The 18193-nt window shown below is 37.6% G+C and overlaps 1 protein-coding gene across 4 annotated transcripts in view; it reads right to left on the reverse strand.

Annotated features, from left to right (window-relative positions):
* Positions 1 to 18193, reverse strand: part of ccny (cyclin Y) — a 28261-nt gene that overhangs the window by 3176 nt on the left and 6892 nt on the right. The window contains exons 2-10 of one of the 4 annotated variants that reach the window (XM_024280190.2): positions 9853 to 9927; positions 8404 to 8424; positions 6710 to 6744; positions 6595 to 6618; positions 5161 to 5261; positions 5039 to 5074; positions 3784 to 3841; positions 3508 to 3627; positions 822 to 988 (exon numbers count right to left, since the gene is read on the reverse strand). In XM_024280190.2, the coding sequence (XP_024135958.1) occupies positions 822 to 988; positions 3508 to 3627; positions 3784 to 3841; positions 5039 to 5074; positions 5161 to 5261; positions 6595 to 6618; positions 6710 to 6744; positions 8404 to 8424; positions 9853 to 9927 (637 nt within the window). The remainder of the gene's footprint in view (positions 1 to 821; positions 989 to 3507; positions 3628 to 3783; positions 3842 to 5038; positions 5075 to 5160; positions 5262 to 6594; positions 6619 to 6709; positions 6745 to 8403; positions 8425 to 9852; positions 9928 to 18193) is intronic. The other 3 variants (XM_024280191.2, XM_024280193.2, XM_024280194.2) reach the window with 3 other exon arrangements.

The raw sequence follows: 18193 nt of genomic DNA on the forward strand, positions 1-18193 counted from the left end.
AAACGGAAGTTGCACTGTTTTAATTCAGAAATTTTTTTGGGGCGACCGAAAGTGTTGTGTTGTGACCCTTCAGGGCCACCGTAAAAAGGTAAAAACAAAAACAAATAAATACTCATGTTATGGTCTGACACTAGAGCTTCTGTCGTAATTCTCAAACTCACAATTAACGTGATTCCATAGTATTCGGAAGTGGAGAAAAGCGGCTTTGAGCTCTTAATGAACACCTCCTGTTAGTAATGTGTTGCATATCGGTGCAAAGCCACTTTTAAAGGGTTAAGTAACCTTAGTTAAAATATTCTACTCTACTATTGTCTACAGAATGGAAAAAATATTACTGTGTGTTCATTTCTGAACCAGATGTGTTCCATGAGATCGTTCACAAATTCAAAAACAAGAAAAATTAAGGATTTTTACAGATTCGGTCCTCCAAATGTCTCTAATGAGCTGTTTAGGAGTAACAACGTAACTGAATTAATCAAGATCAGTAAAAGTGTGTGTTTCTAGATCTGAAGTCATTCCTTATTCCTGGAAGATATTTATTTCATGCAGCAGTGGATGCAGTTTGTTTTTCCTGCAGCTTCTTGGAGAAGAGTTTTACTGGGACTTTGGAAAAGTGTTCTCCCTTAAACTTTGCTTTGGGGCACATCAATTCCAAACTGACTTTTGGAACTCTGATACCCAAAGGTTGAGTATACAGCTGAGCAACCTGGAGGTCTAAAATGGTGGTAAAACCCTGTTGCGCGTTGTGGGTTTGAAATGTTTCAAAGTGTTCAGCTGCTCTACACGAGTTTGTAGTGTTGGAAGCGTTTCCAGTGACTCACATGTCTTCCACGGTGATATCCTTGAGAATCTGGCAGTAGTCGACGTTCCAGACCGCCTGGTCGTCCCAGACTTTTGAAGCCAGGAGGATGGCTCCAAGCACGATGCGCTTCCAGTTGGACGGGCAAATGTCGATCTCGGCATAAGTCAGGAGCCTCTCCAAATACACCTAACAAGAAGGAAAAAGGTTTCAAATGGTCCACTATTAATGCATAAAATGGCAATTCATAAACACAGTGGTTTCTCTGCAGAATACAGTACTTTGTTTCCTTTTCGCTGAATCATTTCAGAAGCTGACGACTTTTTCCAGCAACTCCATTCTTTGAAACTGTCTTCTTCTAACAGACAAATTTCCAACACATCAAAAAGCCTGCAGGTCTTTTATAAGTCCGAGTGTCGCTGACTCAGAGCATTATTTCAGACTGCATCACATGGTCGTTCTCAGCTTCAAGCATCCGGTGATGATATGCTGCTCTGTGTTCTCCAAGGAGATCACTGAACTCTTTCAACAACCTGCCAGAAACATGCAGATCTAACAGCTTTTGAATCAAACAGGAAGCTGCAGCTTCAGGTTTATAGGTCAGTTTGCATTCATGAAAGAGTTCACTTTTAGCTGTTTGTTATTTACACAAGATACAGTCCTCACAAACGAATAAGAAAATATTTAAACATATATCAAATATTATGCACAAATAAATGTTTCTACGGTGGTCAGACTTTAGTGCTCAGGTGAGTATTTATTTACCAATGTGTACTGTGGTCCCTGTTATATTGCATTTTACCTGTTACAGTCTCACCGTTTCGTGGATTTTTTTCAGTGGAATTTTCATGCAAAAGTTTTTATTTTTTTTAAACTGTGCATTGTGTCTGAATACCATCGTCAGCTGAAAGTTTCTCTGCTTAAATCTATTTACTTCCTGGAGTTTCAAACTTTCAAATCTGTCTCTTCCACGACTTTGCTGAGAACTTTTGCAACAACCAGAACAGACGGTCCTTCACTAATTATAAATCTCTGCTTGGGCGGTACTGTCAGAGTTACAGTAGGAGCCTCACAGACGCCTGCTGCACGGAGGACAGCAGCAGGAACATCATATGAAGGTGGGTTTCAGCAAATGCAAAAGTTGGGAAAAATAAATGTAAATTTGCTCAAATCTACAGTTCAGCACAACATTTGCAATCTCCCCGTGGAGGGAAAATGCTATTTTTCAAGATAATAATAAAAAAAAATCCTTAGACACATGCATCTGTATCACCCATATGGGGGATTGACCCGTACGGAACCAAATCCTTCTTTCTGACTGCACATTTGAGCAAAACTTTCACCCTCGGCACTTTACTCAAAAACTCACCAAAATTTACACACACCTGGTACTTAGCAAAATGTATTTTGGGGCATAGTGAGCTCAAATTATTCTTTTAAAAATCCACAAACAAAACCATATCCAGGAAGCTATTTTGAAATTATAGAATCGCCACAGAACCTAAAGTGTAAAATTTTACGATTTTCACATTTTTGCAATCTTCCTAAAATATTACACACCACCAGTCAGCTTAAATCTACAACCATCGATATGACGATACATATCGTGTGGGTGACAGAAAAGCTTATTTCGTGCTATTTCTCCTCAATCGTTTTCATTTGTTTATTTTTATTGGTGAACTTTTGTACAAAAATGTATTTTCCTAGAAATAAATTTGAAACTCACATTTTTGTCAATTTTTTTCAGAGAATAACTTAAATATACTTTATTTTGGTATATCGTGACCTCTATCGTTTATTGTGATATAAAACAATTTATATCGTGATATACAATTTTTACCATATCACCCAGCACTAGTGCTAGATACAGATTTAAACTCCAAGGGATTTTGATCTTAACTCCTCAAGCATCGCTGGGAAGCCACTTGGGAAAAAATGTTGTAACTGGAAGTTGTAAAGTTTGAATGGCGTCAGCGTGGCGAGCTAGCAAAAGTGGCGATGCTCTATTGCTTGTTTTAAACATGTTTCCTTGGCTCAAGCTAAACAATACAATACGACAGACAATATGAACATATAAGGAATTCAAATATTTACTTTTGCAGATTCTTCTAAAATTTACAATTCAATCAAAAAATTAAACCAAAAGAAACATTTTTTTTTCAGTCTCCTCCTTTGTGGTTGTTAATCACAACTATTTGTGGAATCAACCCCTTCAGAATAGACAACCCTGACCTGTGGAGATCCTCTCTTTCTGCTACTGATTGAACAACCCTATGAGGAGAGAACTTCCTTAGAACTCCTCATTGAAAGTTTAGCTGCTTGCGACTTAACTACCCCACAACCAGCAGCTTTATTAATTACTACATTTTGGAATCTCTTCTGAGGGCTTTTGTCGATCTCAAGATGCTGCTGGGGATCAGCCAGAGCGAGAATGTGAGGAGATATTTCTCAGCAGGAGTATCTAGAATGCCCACTGAAGCAAACGGTGTTCCATTGTGTCATATCTGCCATACTTCACACGCTCAGCAGTTGTGAAATGAAATGACTCAGATCAAACCGATGCTGCCACACATTGTGCACTGTTTCGACATCATTCGAGGAGACCTGAGACCTTTCAGACAGAGAACACTCATGAATCACCCACGTGAATCATAGAAAGATTGATGCAACACTCCCTTCACACACCTTCCACGAGCGAGTCCACTCACCAGAGTGACGATGGCGCACTCTGCAGTGAGCTGCGCAGCACTGAACAGAGTCCTGACGAAGCGGTAGATCTGCTTCTGCTCGGGATCGTGTTTGTCATAGTCAGAAGGAACCTCCGATTTCTAGAGGGACAAACGTAAAACTGTTAAACACTCGATGGCTCCTGAGGGATCATCCTTATGTGTTTGTTTGCTAGTTCACCGCTTGCGGTTTGTCTCACTGATGAGTCATGACAGATCTACATTTGGCACATAGTGGATGTGCAGCTGCGGCCTTACCGAGAGAGGATGCAGCTTCTCGTCAAAGATGTCTAACAGCATCTGTCCATCAACGTCTCTGGGATGAGAAAGACGGGGGAAATATTGAGATGTCGCTCAAAAAAATGTCAGACGGTTTGAGTCATAAAAGCCACCAATGGGCTTTAAACAGCAAAATATCTTTGTTTGTTACAGTAGAACGAAGTGTACTAGAGCCAAAAAAGGCACACTAAGAGATGGAAATGAAGCCTTCCCTTCAAGGAACCTTTTAAGATGGACTTAATGTAGAAGAGGATTGAAAAAACAGCTGCTAATCCCAGACAGATCAGTATAATGTTCATTATGTTTGAATTTTGAACACATTTTCTGATTCTAACAAGTTTCGTAGAATCACCCAATTCCCTTGATTTAAACATAAAGCAGCAAGTTTGGAAATTTGGAAGATTACTTTGCTTTGTTGAAATGATTTTCTTCCTGCTGCAAACTCTAGCAATATCCGAAGTCACTTACTACTCCTTAACCCCTAAGACTATAGGCTATAATCTAGTGCAATTCAGACACATGGTCATTATTTTTTTATTTAAATGCCAAATAATACGTTACTCATTTGCCAAGGTAAAAACCTAATAAACATGAACATTTAATGAAAACTATGATCTGCCGTATTCTGATGAAAAAATTGGACAATTGATTAAAAATACACTTACATACACTGTAACTTGTTCAAACACGATGCATTGTAGACTATATTTGCTCTCAAGAGAGCATCAATGCACACTAGTTTTTCACAGACTTCTGGCAAATTTAAGGGGCATTGAAGTTTGAAATTGTAGATTCAGACACGCTGATACAAATGCCAAACACCCTGTACAGTACACTAAGTAGTGAGTGAATTTGGATAAAGCCCTCTGAAGTGTGTTACATTTGTTCAGGATGAGCAGTCCAGTTGGATTGCTGTTTTGAGCTTCAGGTACCCACAGGTGCCTCCAATCAGTTCCTAATGGGCTCTTGATTGGTAGCAGCTGTGAACTAAGGTCCTGTTCCAGTGGTCATATACAATTATACTATTGTAAGTTGTTTTGTACAGATCAAGTCTTTTTTTCATTAGTGTAACCCAAAAACTGTGGCACATTTAAAGAGGAAATAGCAGTATGAATGTATTGTTAATCAGTAATGCATTCAAGTTTTTGTAGTAGGACTGGATATTTTTCTTTTAGGAGTCCGAGTACTGATGGCGCACTTTTATTTCAAAGACAATAACAGATGTTTCACATACCTGTTCTTTATGTGGTAATATATTGCAAGGGCTACACTGTAAAGACACAAAAAGGACACGTTTAAGGTGAAACCATCAGAGTATTGAGTCACAAATGTGTTGTATAAGTCCTGACTGGTTACCATTTGATGGTATATTTGAGGTTGGGTTGACTGACGGTGCAGTCGTCGAGAAATATAGTGGAACACGAGCTGTACTTCCGCCTAACGGGACCTGGATGATGCTGTAGGGTGTGCATGAAGGGGAAGAAAACAACAAACATAAGGTTTTATTGACCAGCTGTGCCTTACTGAAGACCAGGACTGTTGGGAAGATCCATGAATCTACAGGTAGTGGTGTGTTTAAACCAAAGAGAATCCAGATGATGTCATGACTGAGGCTGGACAGCTGAGGCTATGATGGTTTTAGTGGTCTGATAGTCTCAAGCAGTACAAGAGCTCCATCAAAGAACAACGTTTAACGTATGTTACATAATTAAACCCTTAAAAGTTACTTTCCAATACTAAATCAAAACAATATCCTGGCCCAAAAATCGAGGTTTGAACCAAATGTTGTGAGAGTGAATTGTATTACATGCATGTCATTACCACAACTATTAGGAACTAATGAATATCCCAATCCTAATCTGGTCTCAGTTGGGACTTCAGATGGATTAAAACCATGTTAAAGGAAAGAAATGTGGAAACTGGAATAGGAATAACACATTGAGTCGCTTTCATGACTTTTTTTTTTTGTTTTAGTTTCTTTTCAGTCTGCATTGTGTCAGACAAACTCAAGTCAATTCAGTTTCTTTATAAAGCTCCAGTAGAGAACCAAGGTTGTCTCCAAGGCGCTGCAGAAGCATCAAAGAGCTTTATAAAGACAAATGTCACATTCTACATTATTTCATACATTCCAGGTCATTGTAAACCAATCTAGAAGGTTCTGTGAACTTGGACATGATTGACATTCTAAAAGAATTGAGGCTTGTGGTTTTAAAGGGCATCTCTAGTAAAGTGCTATAAACTGATCGTGTCAGAAAATGACTTTTGTACTTTACTTTCCACTCATGACAGCATTTTCTGACAACTTTTAGAAACATGTAGAGAAGAAACATTGATGCCTTTACGACTACATAATTCAGAATGCTAAAAAGAAAGAGAAATGGGATTGATGTGGCATAACAAGTAACGTGAAAACATTCAAACCAAAAATATGACTGCTGTTGCTTGATAGAGTTCTAAGGAGGAATGACATCACAGGTGAACTCATTTTCATCCACTTCTACTGTAAAGGATTTGCTCTTTTTCTTTTTAGAGTTTATAAGAAAACTGTTTTCAGAATTATAGGTAAAATGAAAAATGCCAAGATTACAATATATTCTCTCCCTTCTACAGAAAATATGGATGAAAATAAGCCATAGTCATATTTTGGTTTTACACAGACATTTAAGGTACTAAACAAAAAAAATGTGATTATGTCAAGTTACAAACAAACAAATGTTTGTGTATGCTGGATCCTAATAAACAAATAAGCAAAAAGCTTTGGCGCAGTTTAAACATTTGCAATCTTTTTACCTTATTTTCCGAAATGTGTGTAAACTTGTAAAGAAACAAGACGTAAACATGATTTTTCTGCATTTATTTTGAAACTTCTTAAAAGCTCAATCGGCATTTCTGCCGTGGTACTTACATGGTTGATGTAAAGGCTCTTCCGCTTTTCTCGAACTGGGAAGAAAAGACGACAGAGAGGACATAAGATTTTTGTCGTTGCAGTACACTCCCCCACAGACAGGGAGCAGCGTCTCTCCAGGACTCTCACAGTTCCTTAATACCTTTCAACTCTTTTTACTTTTGTGAAAGCATTGCCATCAAACCCAACATTCTGTTGATGATTTGTTTTCCTGTTACACTGGAACATATGTGTAGGGATGAGCATGATCCAGCTTTTAAATCCCTTCAGCATCTATTCAGACTCCTGTTTACATCAAACTAGTTAAGATTTTATATGTAGTATTTTTTCCCATTCATTAATCTTAAGAAATCTGGTTATTTTCAAAGTCAATACATTTTCATAAAGAGCCTTTCACTGTAACAAATTTGTTTATTTTGAAAGATAAAAAGTTATGAACGCAAATTTAAATTTCCAACATTTTTTAAATAAGAATTGTTCATTGCCGTTGTTTTTTCAACAATGAAATTCCTGGACTGTTTTTACTCAATAAATACACATTTAATAATAAGTATTAAAGCAAATGTACAGATCAAGAACACAAAGCTGATAAAAAAGCAAACTACAGCAGACATAAAACACAGAACCACGAAAGAGTGTGTTAGTGTTTTGCTCTTTATAGCCCTCGATCGACTGAAGCTACGTTCACGCCACCTTCGGCAACATGACTTCCAGAGACCACTTTCAAAGAGAATTCTACTTAAACATGCGTAAATGCACCCTTCAGGTTGCTAGATTCAAAACTCTTGGGTTGCTCAGCTACACGAGTTTCTACGACAATTTCTGAGCTCCACATACAAAACGCAAGGCCATTGAACTTGCATTAAAAGTTAAATCAGGTCAAGCTTTGACCAATCAGGGACTCCGATTTGGTAGTGACTAAGTACCAACTGTTTGGAGGACATATTAATAAATGCGGTTTTTGTGCCCAACCGGAATGAGTCTTTCATATATCGGAATAGCCGAGAAAGAAAACATAGAATAGAATAGATTTATTTAGTCATTGTCACATGTACAACGAAATTTAAAAGTGCTGGAGCAAGATTCACCAGATTTGCACGCTTCAACATTTGGTGGTCATGCGCTAGTGAACAGGAGCAAAAGGAAAACATGAAGACGTCGCTTCCGTCTTGCCCTGTGTGAACATCATTTGCTGAAAGTGCGTTCAAAAACGGCGTGTTCTTGAAGACGCATCCCATGTCCGGTGTGAACGTAGCTTGACAGACACAGTTGCACATGTTTATCTTCTTGAGAAGCCATGAGTGTGCATTTCGACCAGGAAAAAAACCCTGTAGTTTTTAGTGTTGTCATTTAGATTAAATTGTTTCAGTCAAAACCAATAAAATTACTAACAAACACAGAATGTCAAGCATTTTAATTACTTCACTTTTTAAATAAATCTTCTATAGAATTTATGATCAAGCTGTGTTTATAGTCAGGCCTCTCATAGACCAACATGTGCAGTGAAAGAACCAAATAAGCATAGTGATATCAGCAAAAAAAAAAAAAAAAGAAACATCACCTGTGTCACCACGTCAACACTAATGATGTATAACAACCCAGTAAGTTTTCAAACTACAGGACGGGACGATTCTGAAGCCCAAACACAGAGTAAGCCACCAGCCTGCCCATAACAGACACACCTACATGCTTACCTCTCCTGTTGGGCACCACAACTGAAAAACAAGAGGGCAAGTTGGCGCTATGTTCGTTTACAACACCAACGCTCACAACAGATGTCACCATTAAGTGTCAAAAAGAATTGGGGGATAAAGAAATCACAAGTGAGGACTGGAACAACATAGAGACAAACAACCACACACAAATCTTTGCGATTAACCGATGTAACATGTCTTTGGACTGTGGGAGGAAACTGGAGAAAATTCACACAGAAAGAATCCAAGCAGGATTTGAACTAGAGCCGTCTCACCAGACGTACTTACTACAGAAAGTCTTCAAATAATACGAATCTGTCAAATATCTTTGTTGGACGTCTAGGATTTAAAGTGTCAACATAGAATTTTAGCCAACTGTCAAGTTTCTTCAAGAAAAAAAAATAAAACATACATTAGTTAGATTTTCTTTAAAATTATAAGAGCATCATATTACTTTTACTAAATTTCTGTCCAGAATGTTTTCTACATTTACATGTCTGGTGATGTTAACTGTGATGTATCTTTCTATAAATAATGTGAATAAAAGTTTGAATATCTAAATAAATAACAATAACAAAAAATGCAATAATTTTGTATTGTTTGCTTTGACCACATTTAAAGGTCAAAGGAGAAATTTTGAAGAGCAAAGAAAATAAACAATATTTTATGGGGCAAATTAACATCGGCTTAAAGCAAATGAAAAACAAGTTTAAAAATTTGGAGGAAAAATAAATTAAAATTTTAAAGCAGTTTTAAACTCAACAATACATATTGCAAACTTGAAGGGATTATTGAAAATTAAAAAAAAAGTAAAATTTGAAACTTGAATTAAAAAAAAACTAAAACTGTTATCAATAAAAAAGAAATGTTTATTTGTACTTCCAACTTTCCTTTTTTCGTTTTTCCCTGTGTGCTTTCAGTTCTCCGTTTTCAGTTTCAATCTAGAGTTTTAGAGTTTTCGCTGCTGAGCTGATCCTAACTTTACATGGAGGCGGGGCTTTGAGCTCATTGGCTACCGGAAATTGAGTTTCAATTGAAAGAAATTTTCAATATTTCTTTCAAGTTTGCAACATTATGATTTCAAATGTTCCATTTTATTTTTTCAAATTTTAAATAACTCTTTCAATGATTTAATATGTATTTTTGAGTTTAAAACTGCTTTCAAATTTTCAATATTTTTTAATTTTATTTTACAATGCCTGTTTTCAAATTTTTAATCTTGTTTTTCCTTCACTTTAATCTGATCCTGATTAGACCCCATAATTTTTCCTCCAACGAGTGGTGAAGATTTGATGATGTATTTATTAGAAGTGGGAATTTCTTTCATCAAACGTTCAGGGCAAAGGTCAAAGTGAAATTGAAAATGTACACTAAATTCAGTTCAAAAGAGGTTACTGCATTAAGTAAATGATTATAAATGCTTTAAGAAATAGCTGATACAAAACTTACCGTCAGTTTGTGACTTGCTGAGGAAGATGGTGCTGGCCCTGGGGTGATCCGAAGGGTTGTACTCCATGGGAAGATCTAAAAAAAAACAAATAAAGGAAAAGAAAAATGATAAAAATGTATACTAGACAGAAGATTCCAATAATCAGGACGTTTGTTTGACTAAGAAAACCTGACACCCCGAGGGAACGGGACCTTTCACTCAGACAGTGTTGGGTTTGCTGGTAATGAACCCAACTGTGTGGAAAAGCAATCCGTTAGCTGACAATGTGCTGCATCGGTGAAGAGTAAACTGCTTTATAAATCAATATGCTCAGCAAACACGCCGGAATGCAATAGATCTGTTTTATATCGCCGTCTGCTGAGACACTTGCCACCAGGAATCGATCGTTTTGAGCGACGAGACGGCAATAAACCTCTGAGCACGGCATAAACGACAAAGTCAGCTGCTGATGAACGGCTTTTGCACATTGTGTGGGTACATACATCTCAATTTTCAATCAGGTTTTCGAACAAAAACACAATTACTTGTGCTGAATTTCATAGTTTTATCTAAAAAATGATCAAGAAAGCATAGTTTTATAAAAGATCTTGGCATTCATTTATGCTGCAAACATGCTGCTATTATTTCTCAGATGTATACGTGTCAAACCCAAAGCAGCAACAGTCCCTGCTGTGGAGCAGATGGCTGCTGTGCAGAGCACTGAATCCATCACTCACTTAAATGTCCTACTTCTCTGTCCCGATTTGATCTCACCCTGAAACTAAAGCAGAAAAATCTGCCCTCCATACATACGGTATAAAACAGCTGATAAAACTGAAAGTCTCTTATCTGAGCTGTGTGGTGATATTGTATCTCCAGCACTGATTTCTTCAATAAAGTCTTGAGGTGGTTTAATTTCCTGAGATTTTTTTTTGTTTGTTTCATTTATTATTAAAGATGGAGTCGGAGGACACCCACGTGGTTTAATGAATGCACTGATGCCGAATGATCTTCACAAATCCACTGAGTGGATTTGTCTTGGATCAGGAAAACAAAACAAAAGAGCGTGCCAACAGGACACAAAAAAGAACGAAGTGAAGAGGGCACGACAACAGAAAAAAAAGGGATGAAAAGAGGTCACGAAAAGCAAAAACCCAACAGCTTCTGCTAAGAATTTAAGGATAATTTTCTTAAGTTTGATCAATGCTAAGCACCAGCTTACCCCGTTGCTTTCAAAACACTTTGGGAGGGGGGGATCTTAGCAAACTGTGGAGATCACAGCTGCTTGCGTGGCGGACATTCAAACAGCTGCTATTGTCTCCAAACTCTTCAGAAGTTTAGTGTTTTGGCCTGGAGAGCCTCTTCAGAAGCCTCAAAGGTGGCTGATGCACACACACATACAATCCACTGTGAGGTGGTGAGAGAGCGGACACTCCAGGCTGAATAAAAGATGGGTGAGTGGGAAGGAGGGCACAGTACTTAAGGCGGGTTAATGATGTGGCGCCGTTTACCACAGAGTCGAGACAGAAGTGGGCATTTTGTTTGTGAGAACAGAGGTGAAGGGAGTGGATGCTGAACTGGAGCGTGTGAAGCTGATCAATTATCAAAAAATGCTTGAAATGATAAAATTGCATTTTGGTTAATTTTACAATAAATTCAGATGGGTACATACTCAATACTAAAATCTGGGGACTTTATTTGGGGTTGACCGGCTTGGGTGCTGCAGGTTTCTGAGAAGAGTGTCCGGTTTAAGGCACATTTTAAGGAGGGTGCAGGTGTGTCTTGCAGTTCACTTGGGACTCATTGAAAATGGAACGTGAGATTGTCATGTGTGTAGTAAGTGTATTCTGAAGTATTCGTAAGGCTGATATAAGTTGCTCACTTTAGTCCAGTGGTGGCCAACCCTGGTCCTCAAGAACCTTATCCCGGTCTGTTTTCCAGTTCTCCCTGACCAGCTTGCTGCTGATTAGCCGACTCAAGTGATTCCACATCCTGATTGACTGAACACACCTGATTTAGGTTGTCAGCATCAAGCAGTCTATCTTCTAAAAATTACCTCTGATAAGTGAAACCCGCAAAGTAAGATTACAGAAGTTTTAAGGCTGTAAAATCGTCACTACACACTTTTCTCAGATAGATACTCACATTTTCAAACTTTATTCTCCTGTTTAAATACTAAAAAGGTTAAACCTTCTAGAAAAATAACTCCAGTTCTATAGAACAAAAATAAAAGATCTGCATGTGATTAAAGAGGTTAAAAAAAATCCACATACAAGAAAAAAAAAAACACACAGCAGTTGATAAATAATAGTGATTTATGTGGTCCAAGGTTGTTGGCCAGCTAACATTTCCTTTGTTATAACAAATAATACCCTTAAAAGTCAAAGTCTTTAAGTTTGGACTATGGCCCTTCCGTCTTTTATCAGAGTAACTTTGACCTGCTGTTAACCTTTTTCAAGATATACAAAAGTCGTAGGCGAAAAGACGTAGAAGAAACTGAGTCAACACAAGTCTTTGCATTGCTCTGAGCATAGGTCATAGGAATGGACTTCCTTGGACTTAAGATTGACATTTTCCAACTGAGCCCAACCCTTCCTTCTTTCCATGCTAGCTTTCCACTGGAGAAAGCTGTTTTTTTCTTCCTGATAGGTATATATTCTTGGGGTTTGATATTTGTGATCAGCTGTGGCTTTTTTAGTCATAATAGAGGCAACAAAAAGTTCTTTTTGTCCTTTGTTGTGTGTGTTGTTCTAGAAATCAAACACCACAAAGAAGATGAGTCAGACAGCAGAAGCTTTTCATCTCGTTTCTCCAACAGCTTTGTTATTTTAAGCATTTCCACTGTTTGTGCCAATCTTAAGACAGACAATAACAGAAGAAAAAAGAAACAAAGGTTCTTCTGTGAAATGAGAATGACTTCTGCATGCTTTACAGTAAAAGGGAATGACTGGCGACTATGTTTTCTAGAAGGTGAAAACCAGACCTGACCTTTCCCTTCTGGATGAAAAACATAAAAAGGGTCAAGGTGAGTTCAAGGTCTGAACCTCTGTTGACCTTAAGACTTTTAAATAACTTTTTCAACTTTAAAATAGCAAATCTCTAGTTAAGAATTGATTAGGAAAGTAAAGCCAATTTATTGTCATTTGATGATTTCTGACTTTGAAAACTGATGTGGTATTCACTATAAAACTAAAATAATACATCAAAAAAACAACCAAACTATTAGACAGTTATAGTCGTTAGTTACAACAACAGCAAATCTATCAGTATCATTTAAAATAAAAGCAATCAGAATAAGTCTTAAACTACGTTCACACCCTTTTAACTAAGGCTGAAAAATGCACTAGTAAATGGCAGAAAAATGATGGAAGAAGAAGCCCCTCCCTGCTTGTCCAGTGTGAAAATGCACGCTCAAGAATGGGCCGCGTATGCCTTGTGTGACAGTAGGATTATAAACTATCATTGCACTAAAAATATAGGTAAAAAGGAAAGCTTTATGTTGAATTTGTGTTTGTTCCTATCTTTTTTACGTCTTTATTAAATCAAGTAAATACACAATTATGCATATATAGTGAATACAAATAACTGAATATAACTCATTTGCTGTTGCACATCTAGTGAAAGGGATTAAAATATGAATAGAATAATAGAAAACAAGAAATTTACTGTTTAATAAATCTGCTTCAACAAGAGGAGTTTTTATTTGTTAATCTGAGATTATTTTTGAGAGAAAAAAATATAAAAATGACATTAATGGTCTCATCTGTGAATAGAATAACATAAAAAATGTCTCATTGCTAGGGAGCAATGCAAATTTAAATTGATTAAGTAAGAGTCTCACCTTTGAATGGTAGCCAATTAAAAGACAAGACCTTGCGAATAAGTGGGGCTTTGCCTGAAAAGGCCTGTCCCCAAGAGAAAGAAGTAGACAAAGTAATGACCAGTTAAAATATATTTTTTAATTAACAGAAATAACTAAATATCTTATGCAATAACAACTAGCTCACTTTAAAATAACGTAAATTTCTAAATTTACCCTTGACAAATGGTAAACCTTGTCATATCCGTATATAAAATACAGTACATACATTTTATCTTGATAATCTTCTTATTTTGTCATAAACTATAAGATTTAAAAACTACACAGAGACCTTCTCCCCATGTTCTTTGTACGACAGACTTCCCTAACAAAGTGTAAACACCCCCCCTCCCCTGTATTTCCTATACACTTCCTTACACAGCGGATGTTGGGGGGAACAAAATAAGCTGGAGTTCTTGGTGCAAGTGAAGCCACACCTTAAACCAGAACTGGAATGGAGGGGGACAAACACTCCGTCATTAAATGTGCAGTTTTTAAAGTGCTTGATGGATGGAGTGCCACAGGAAGTAGAACTTCATCGTACTCATTTGTGTTCAGAAGCAGAGGGGATAACACGGGTCTTCTTCATAAAACTAACAAAAGTAGTACAAAAATGTGTTTGATTTAATCAGTAATACATTTAAGAAAATGATCAGCTAATGAGAGGAAGTTGATTACAGGAGAAAGATGCTGATTGGTTGATCAAGCCAAACTTGTGTTTGTAGGTTTGGGAGTGCGCTCACAGAAAGTTCTCTTTAAAAAGTTACACAATAATGTTTGCTAAAGAAATTGGGCTAAAATGGCTGAGTACCTATGAACGAGACATCATTCCTCCCAGCGATTTTCTCCCTCACATCCTCTGCACCCTGTAGCTAGGCAACCGCAGCTTGCTATAATTCATATGGTAAAGGCGGGGCCATCAAAGCCGGAACACTGACAGCCAAGGATGCTGTCATTCTCTGTCTAATGTTCAGTCTCTCTCTGGTTCATAGCGTGTATACAGTTTTGCCTAATAGAAACACACGATACATCATGTGACTGAACATAAGGTTAGGATTTTTTGGGGGGGGCTATTTTTGTTTATTTTTTTGATAAATTGATGAGCCACAAATATGTTGTCATCTATTTATGCTAGATGTTCTCTATTTTGATGGTAAAAACATGGTTCCTCTTTTGTATTTCTAATTATTGCTTTTGAATCAAACTAATATTTTGGCAGTGTGCTTCAGTCACTTATCTTAAAATAGATGAAATGACTAAGAAATGAAATCTTAAACATTTGGCATACTGACATGGAATTCCCTTTGCCTGCCATATCCTCCAGGTAAATATCTCCAACAAACATCCATATTTATACCTTACATTTTTGACAATTGGATAAAGTTTATGCTAGATTTTTCTAAATTAGCTAAAAAGAGGTGGGTCTTTTTAACAACCTTATGTTTCACTTTGTGGTTTATTGATTTCAGTTAAGTCCTCAAGGAAAAGTGCAATACAAGTATTTTTACTCATGGCACGAAGTTGACCAAGAAAATGACAAATACAGAAATAGTGCAATACTAAAAAAAGCATTTAAGGACACAAAGTACAAGTTTTTTCAAACACTCAAGTCTCAATCTCCAAAGTGTAACTTTTTTTTAATCATATCAGTAGGACAATAGATTGAAGTTAGATTTTAAAGAAAAAAAGAAAAGAAAAGAAAGAAAAGATGCACATAATTACAGAAAATAAATGAATAAATAAATCTCTTTGCTCCAAGTGCACCGAGTGTTTATCTTTGCAAATCAACAAGATCATAGAAATGTTTATAGATCAGAGCAATGCTTAGATAAAGGAAATCCATTTATTTATTTTACATCCATCTTAACAAAGGAGACTTTAACTGAGGTATCTGGGAATTAAACCACCAACTCTTCAGTGGGCTACTGACAGATCTTCTTTTAATCCACAGCTCTAATCATAACTGTTGACTGTATTTGAGAAGTGGACTGAGTGAGTTGACATCACGCAAAGAAAATGTTTTACTTCTGTTTCCAGCAAAAGGAACTCAATTCAGTTGTCATTTTTTCGCATTACGGACGTCACTATGTTGGAGCCAGATGTCTGCAGTAAGCAGCGATTGGTCCAAATCAGTCTGAGTCAATGGTAACCACCATCGCCAATTAGGAATGAGCTTGTGGGAAGTTCTCACCCCTACCAGTTGAAAGCGAGCTTGGGAGAAGAATCTGTACGTGACACCACCAACTTTAACTGAGCCATCTGATTGGCCAGTTTGACTTGAATAACTTGCACTATAGAAAAAATATCATGAAAAATGAAGCTTAGCAAGAATGTGTTTAAAAAACAGCTATCGGATCAAGACTGGTTACTCTGACAATGACTACCTTTTTATTTATAAATATAAATCTATGAGATTTTGGCTTCTTGGATTCAGCCGGTACTTCCTGTTTGTAATGCAAAAGAGGAGGAGTCTCTCAGTCCAGCTCTTACGTACAGTCAATGCCCATAACACATTCTGTCAACTATGGTCTGTGGAAACAATTTGAAGCATTTGCTGGACTTGTGACAGCTGTTCAGGCGCGATGCCTTTGCCCGCCACCGCTCAGTTCCACGCTCACGGCTTCTCGTTTAATCCAAAACACTGTGTCACTCAGTGTGAGGTTTATCCAGTGTCAAGCTGTGAAAGGAGCCTGACATGACAGATAGGCCGCCTGTGCTGAGATCTACACTGGCTGTGCTGACATTTCCAAACGACTGTCAGCAATGAGCTTGACTGCAGAAAACAGTCCCAAACGGTTTGTAAAAAGTAACCCTTTGATGCTTCATCATCCTTCCTGCGTGATGGCACCGATTACAAAAAAGCAGACGGTGGAGCGGTGAGTATTTCGCCCAGAGTTTGATCAAGAATCTACTAAACCTGAAAACAGCAGGCCCAAAATAAAAAGACAATTTCCCGAGACAAAAAGGAGCAGATGGCAAGTCTGTTATCTGATAATCACAGTGCAATGGACAATTCTGCAGGTATCTGCAGATCGGACCGCCTGTCAGGTGTTGCCGAGGCTTTTGTGGCAACGAAGCTCGACCTCTACCAGCCAATTGGATGCTTTGTATTAACTCGACACCTTCCAGAAACATCCCGTCGTCTTATCTGATGGTGCTGGTTAGATTAGCTTCATCTAAGTCCAACAAAGCTTCATTGATTCATTTCACCACAAAAAGATGTGACGTGTCGTCTATAGCATCATATGAGAGCCTTAAGATTGTTGCCTCCATGCGGATGAGGTCACATGCAGGTCTTTTAGTTAAAATGAATCACTTTAAAGAGTGCCATTTGAAAAATAATTTTAAAGCATGAAGCCGTGACACATCTGATGTTTTTCTGTTAGGTTCTGGCCTTTTCTATTCACCAAATCTGATGACTTTGATGCACAAGTACATATTTCCACTGATTTCCTCATTTCGGAGGTGAGGAAATGGAATGACACATGCTTCTGATTAACGCTGAAAATAAAAACTGATGCGAGTAAATTTAAATCCAAGCAAGTGGTCAATTTATAGCACATGACAAATGCCTTGTTCCTCGTTCATTAAGACTGCTAACACTCTCCTGTTTTGACATTTTCTAAAACACTCACTTTAGCACTACTGACAGCTCGAAGTCAAGCAAAGAATAAGCCCCATGACTAGGAAAAAAAGCTTGAGGCCTTTTTCCCACACATGCTATGTCAGCTGTCTGTGAGCATTCAGAAGCATGAAACTAATTTCAGCATCTTTGCCAAGGCCAGCACACTTGAGAGAAACACTCCAGAAGCAGCATTTTCTGAAACACTTATGTCTGATACTGCATTCACACACAGGCATGTGACGCGTTCTTGAATGTGCATTTAGCTCATGGTATTAACACTGAACTGTCTCTATCTGATACTAGCACATGTTCGCAACCTACAGTTGGAGGAAACTTGATGTGAAATATTGAAGCAGTGCAAATCTTGTTCATGGATTTTTCTTTCCCCATACAGATTTGCCCATTTTTTGTCCGCACATATATACGTATCTAAACATAGGGGCAGTGTGACCAGTCTTTTACTAATGAGTGTGACAGCATAACCCATACATCATAAGAGCATGCAACTTCCATTGGCCTCACCAATACTTCAAAATATACTTATCACACGCACAAAAACTGTACGTCCCATTTTCAATGAGCCTCAAAGGCCCAGAAAGACACACCTGCTCTATCCTTAAGATGCGTCTTGAACACGCCGCTCCACTCTATGTCCCTCCACAGGCCTGGACAGCCTAAAAGCCTGCAGTATTAGTACTGATCAATCCCTGTACATGTTTGTGCATGTGACTCTATCTTTATCCTATACACAGGTCACAACGTCACAAAAACAGAAAGATTTGATGCAAACATTTAGAAAAATTATTGAATGGCCTTTTCAATGAAACTTTATTGTCATACACAGCCATAGACAGTGAAAAAAAAAATCCAAAATATG

The sequence above is a fragment of the Oryzias melastigma genome, linkage group LG20 (assembly GCF_002922805.2).
Source record: "Oryzias melastigma strain HK-1 linkage group LG20, ASM292280v2, whole genome shotgun sequence".
NCBI classification, from domain to species: Eukaryota; Metazoa; Chordata; class Actinopteri; order Beloniformes; family Adrianichthyidae; genus Oryzias; species Oryzias melastigma.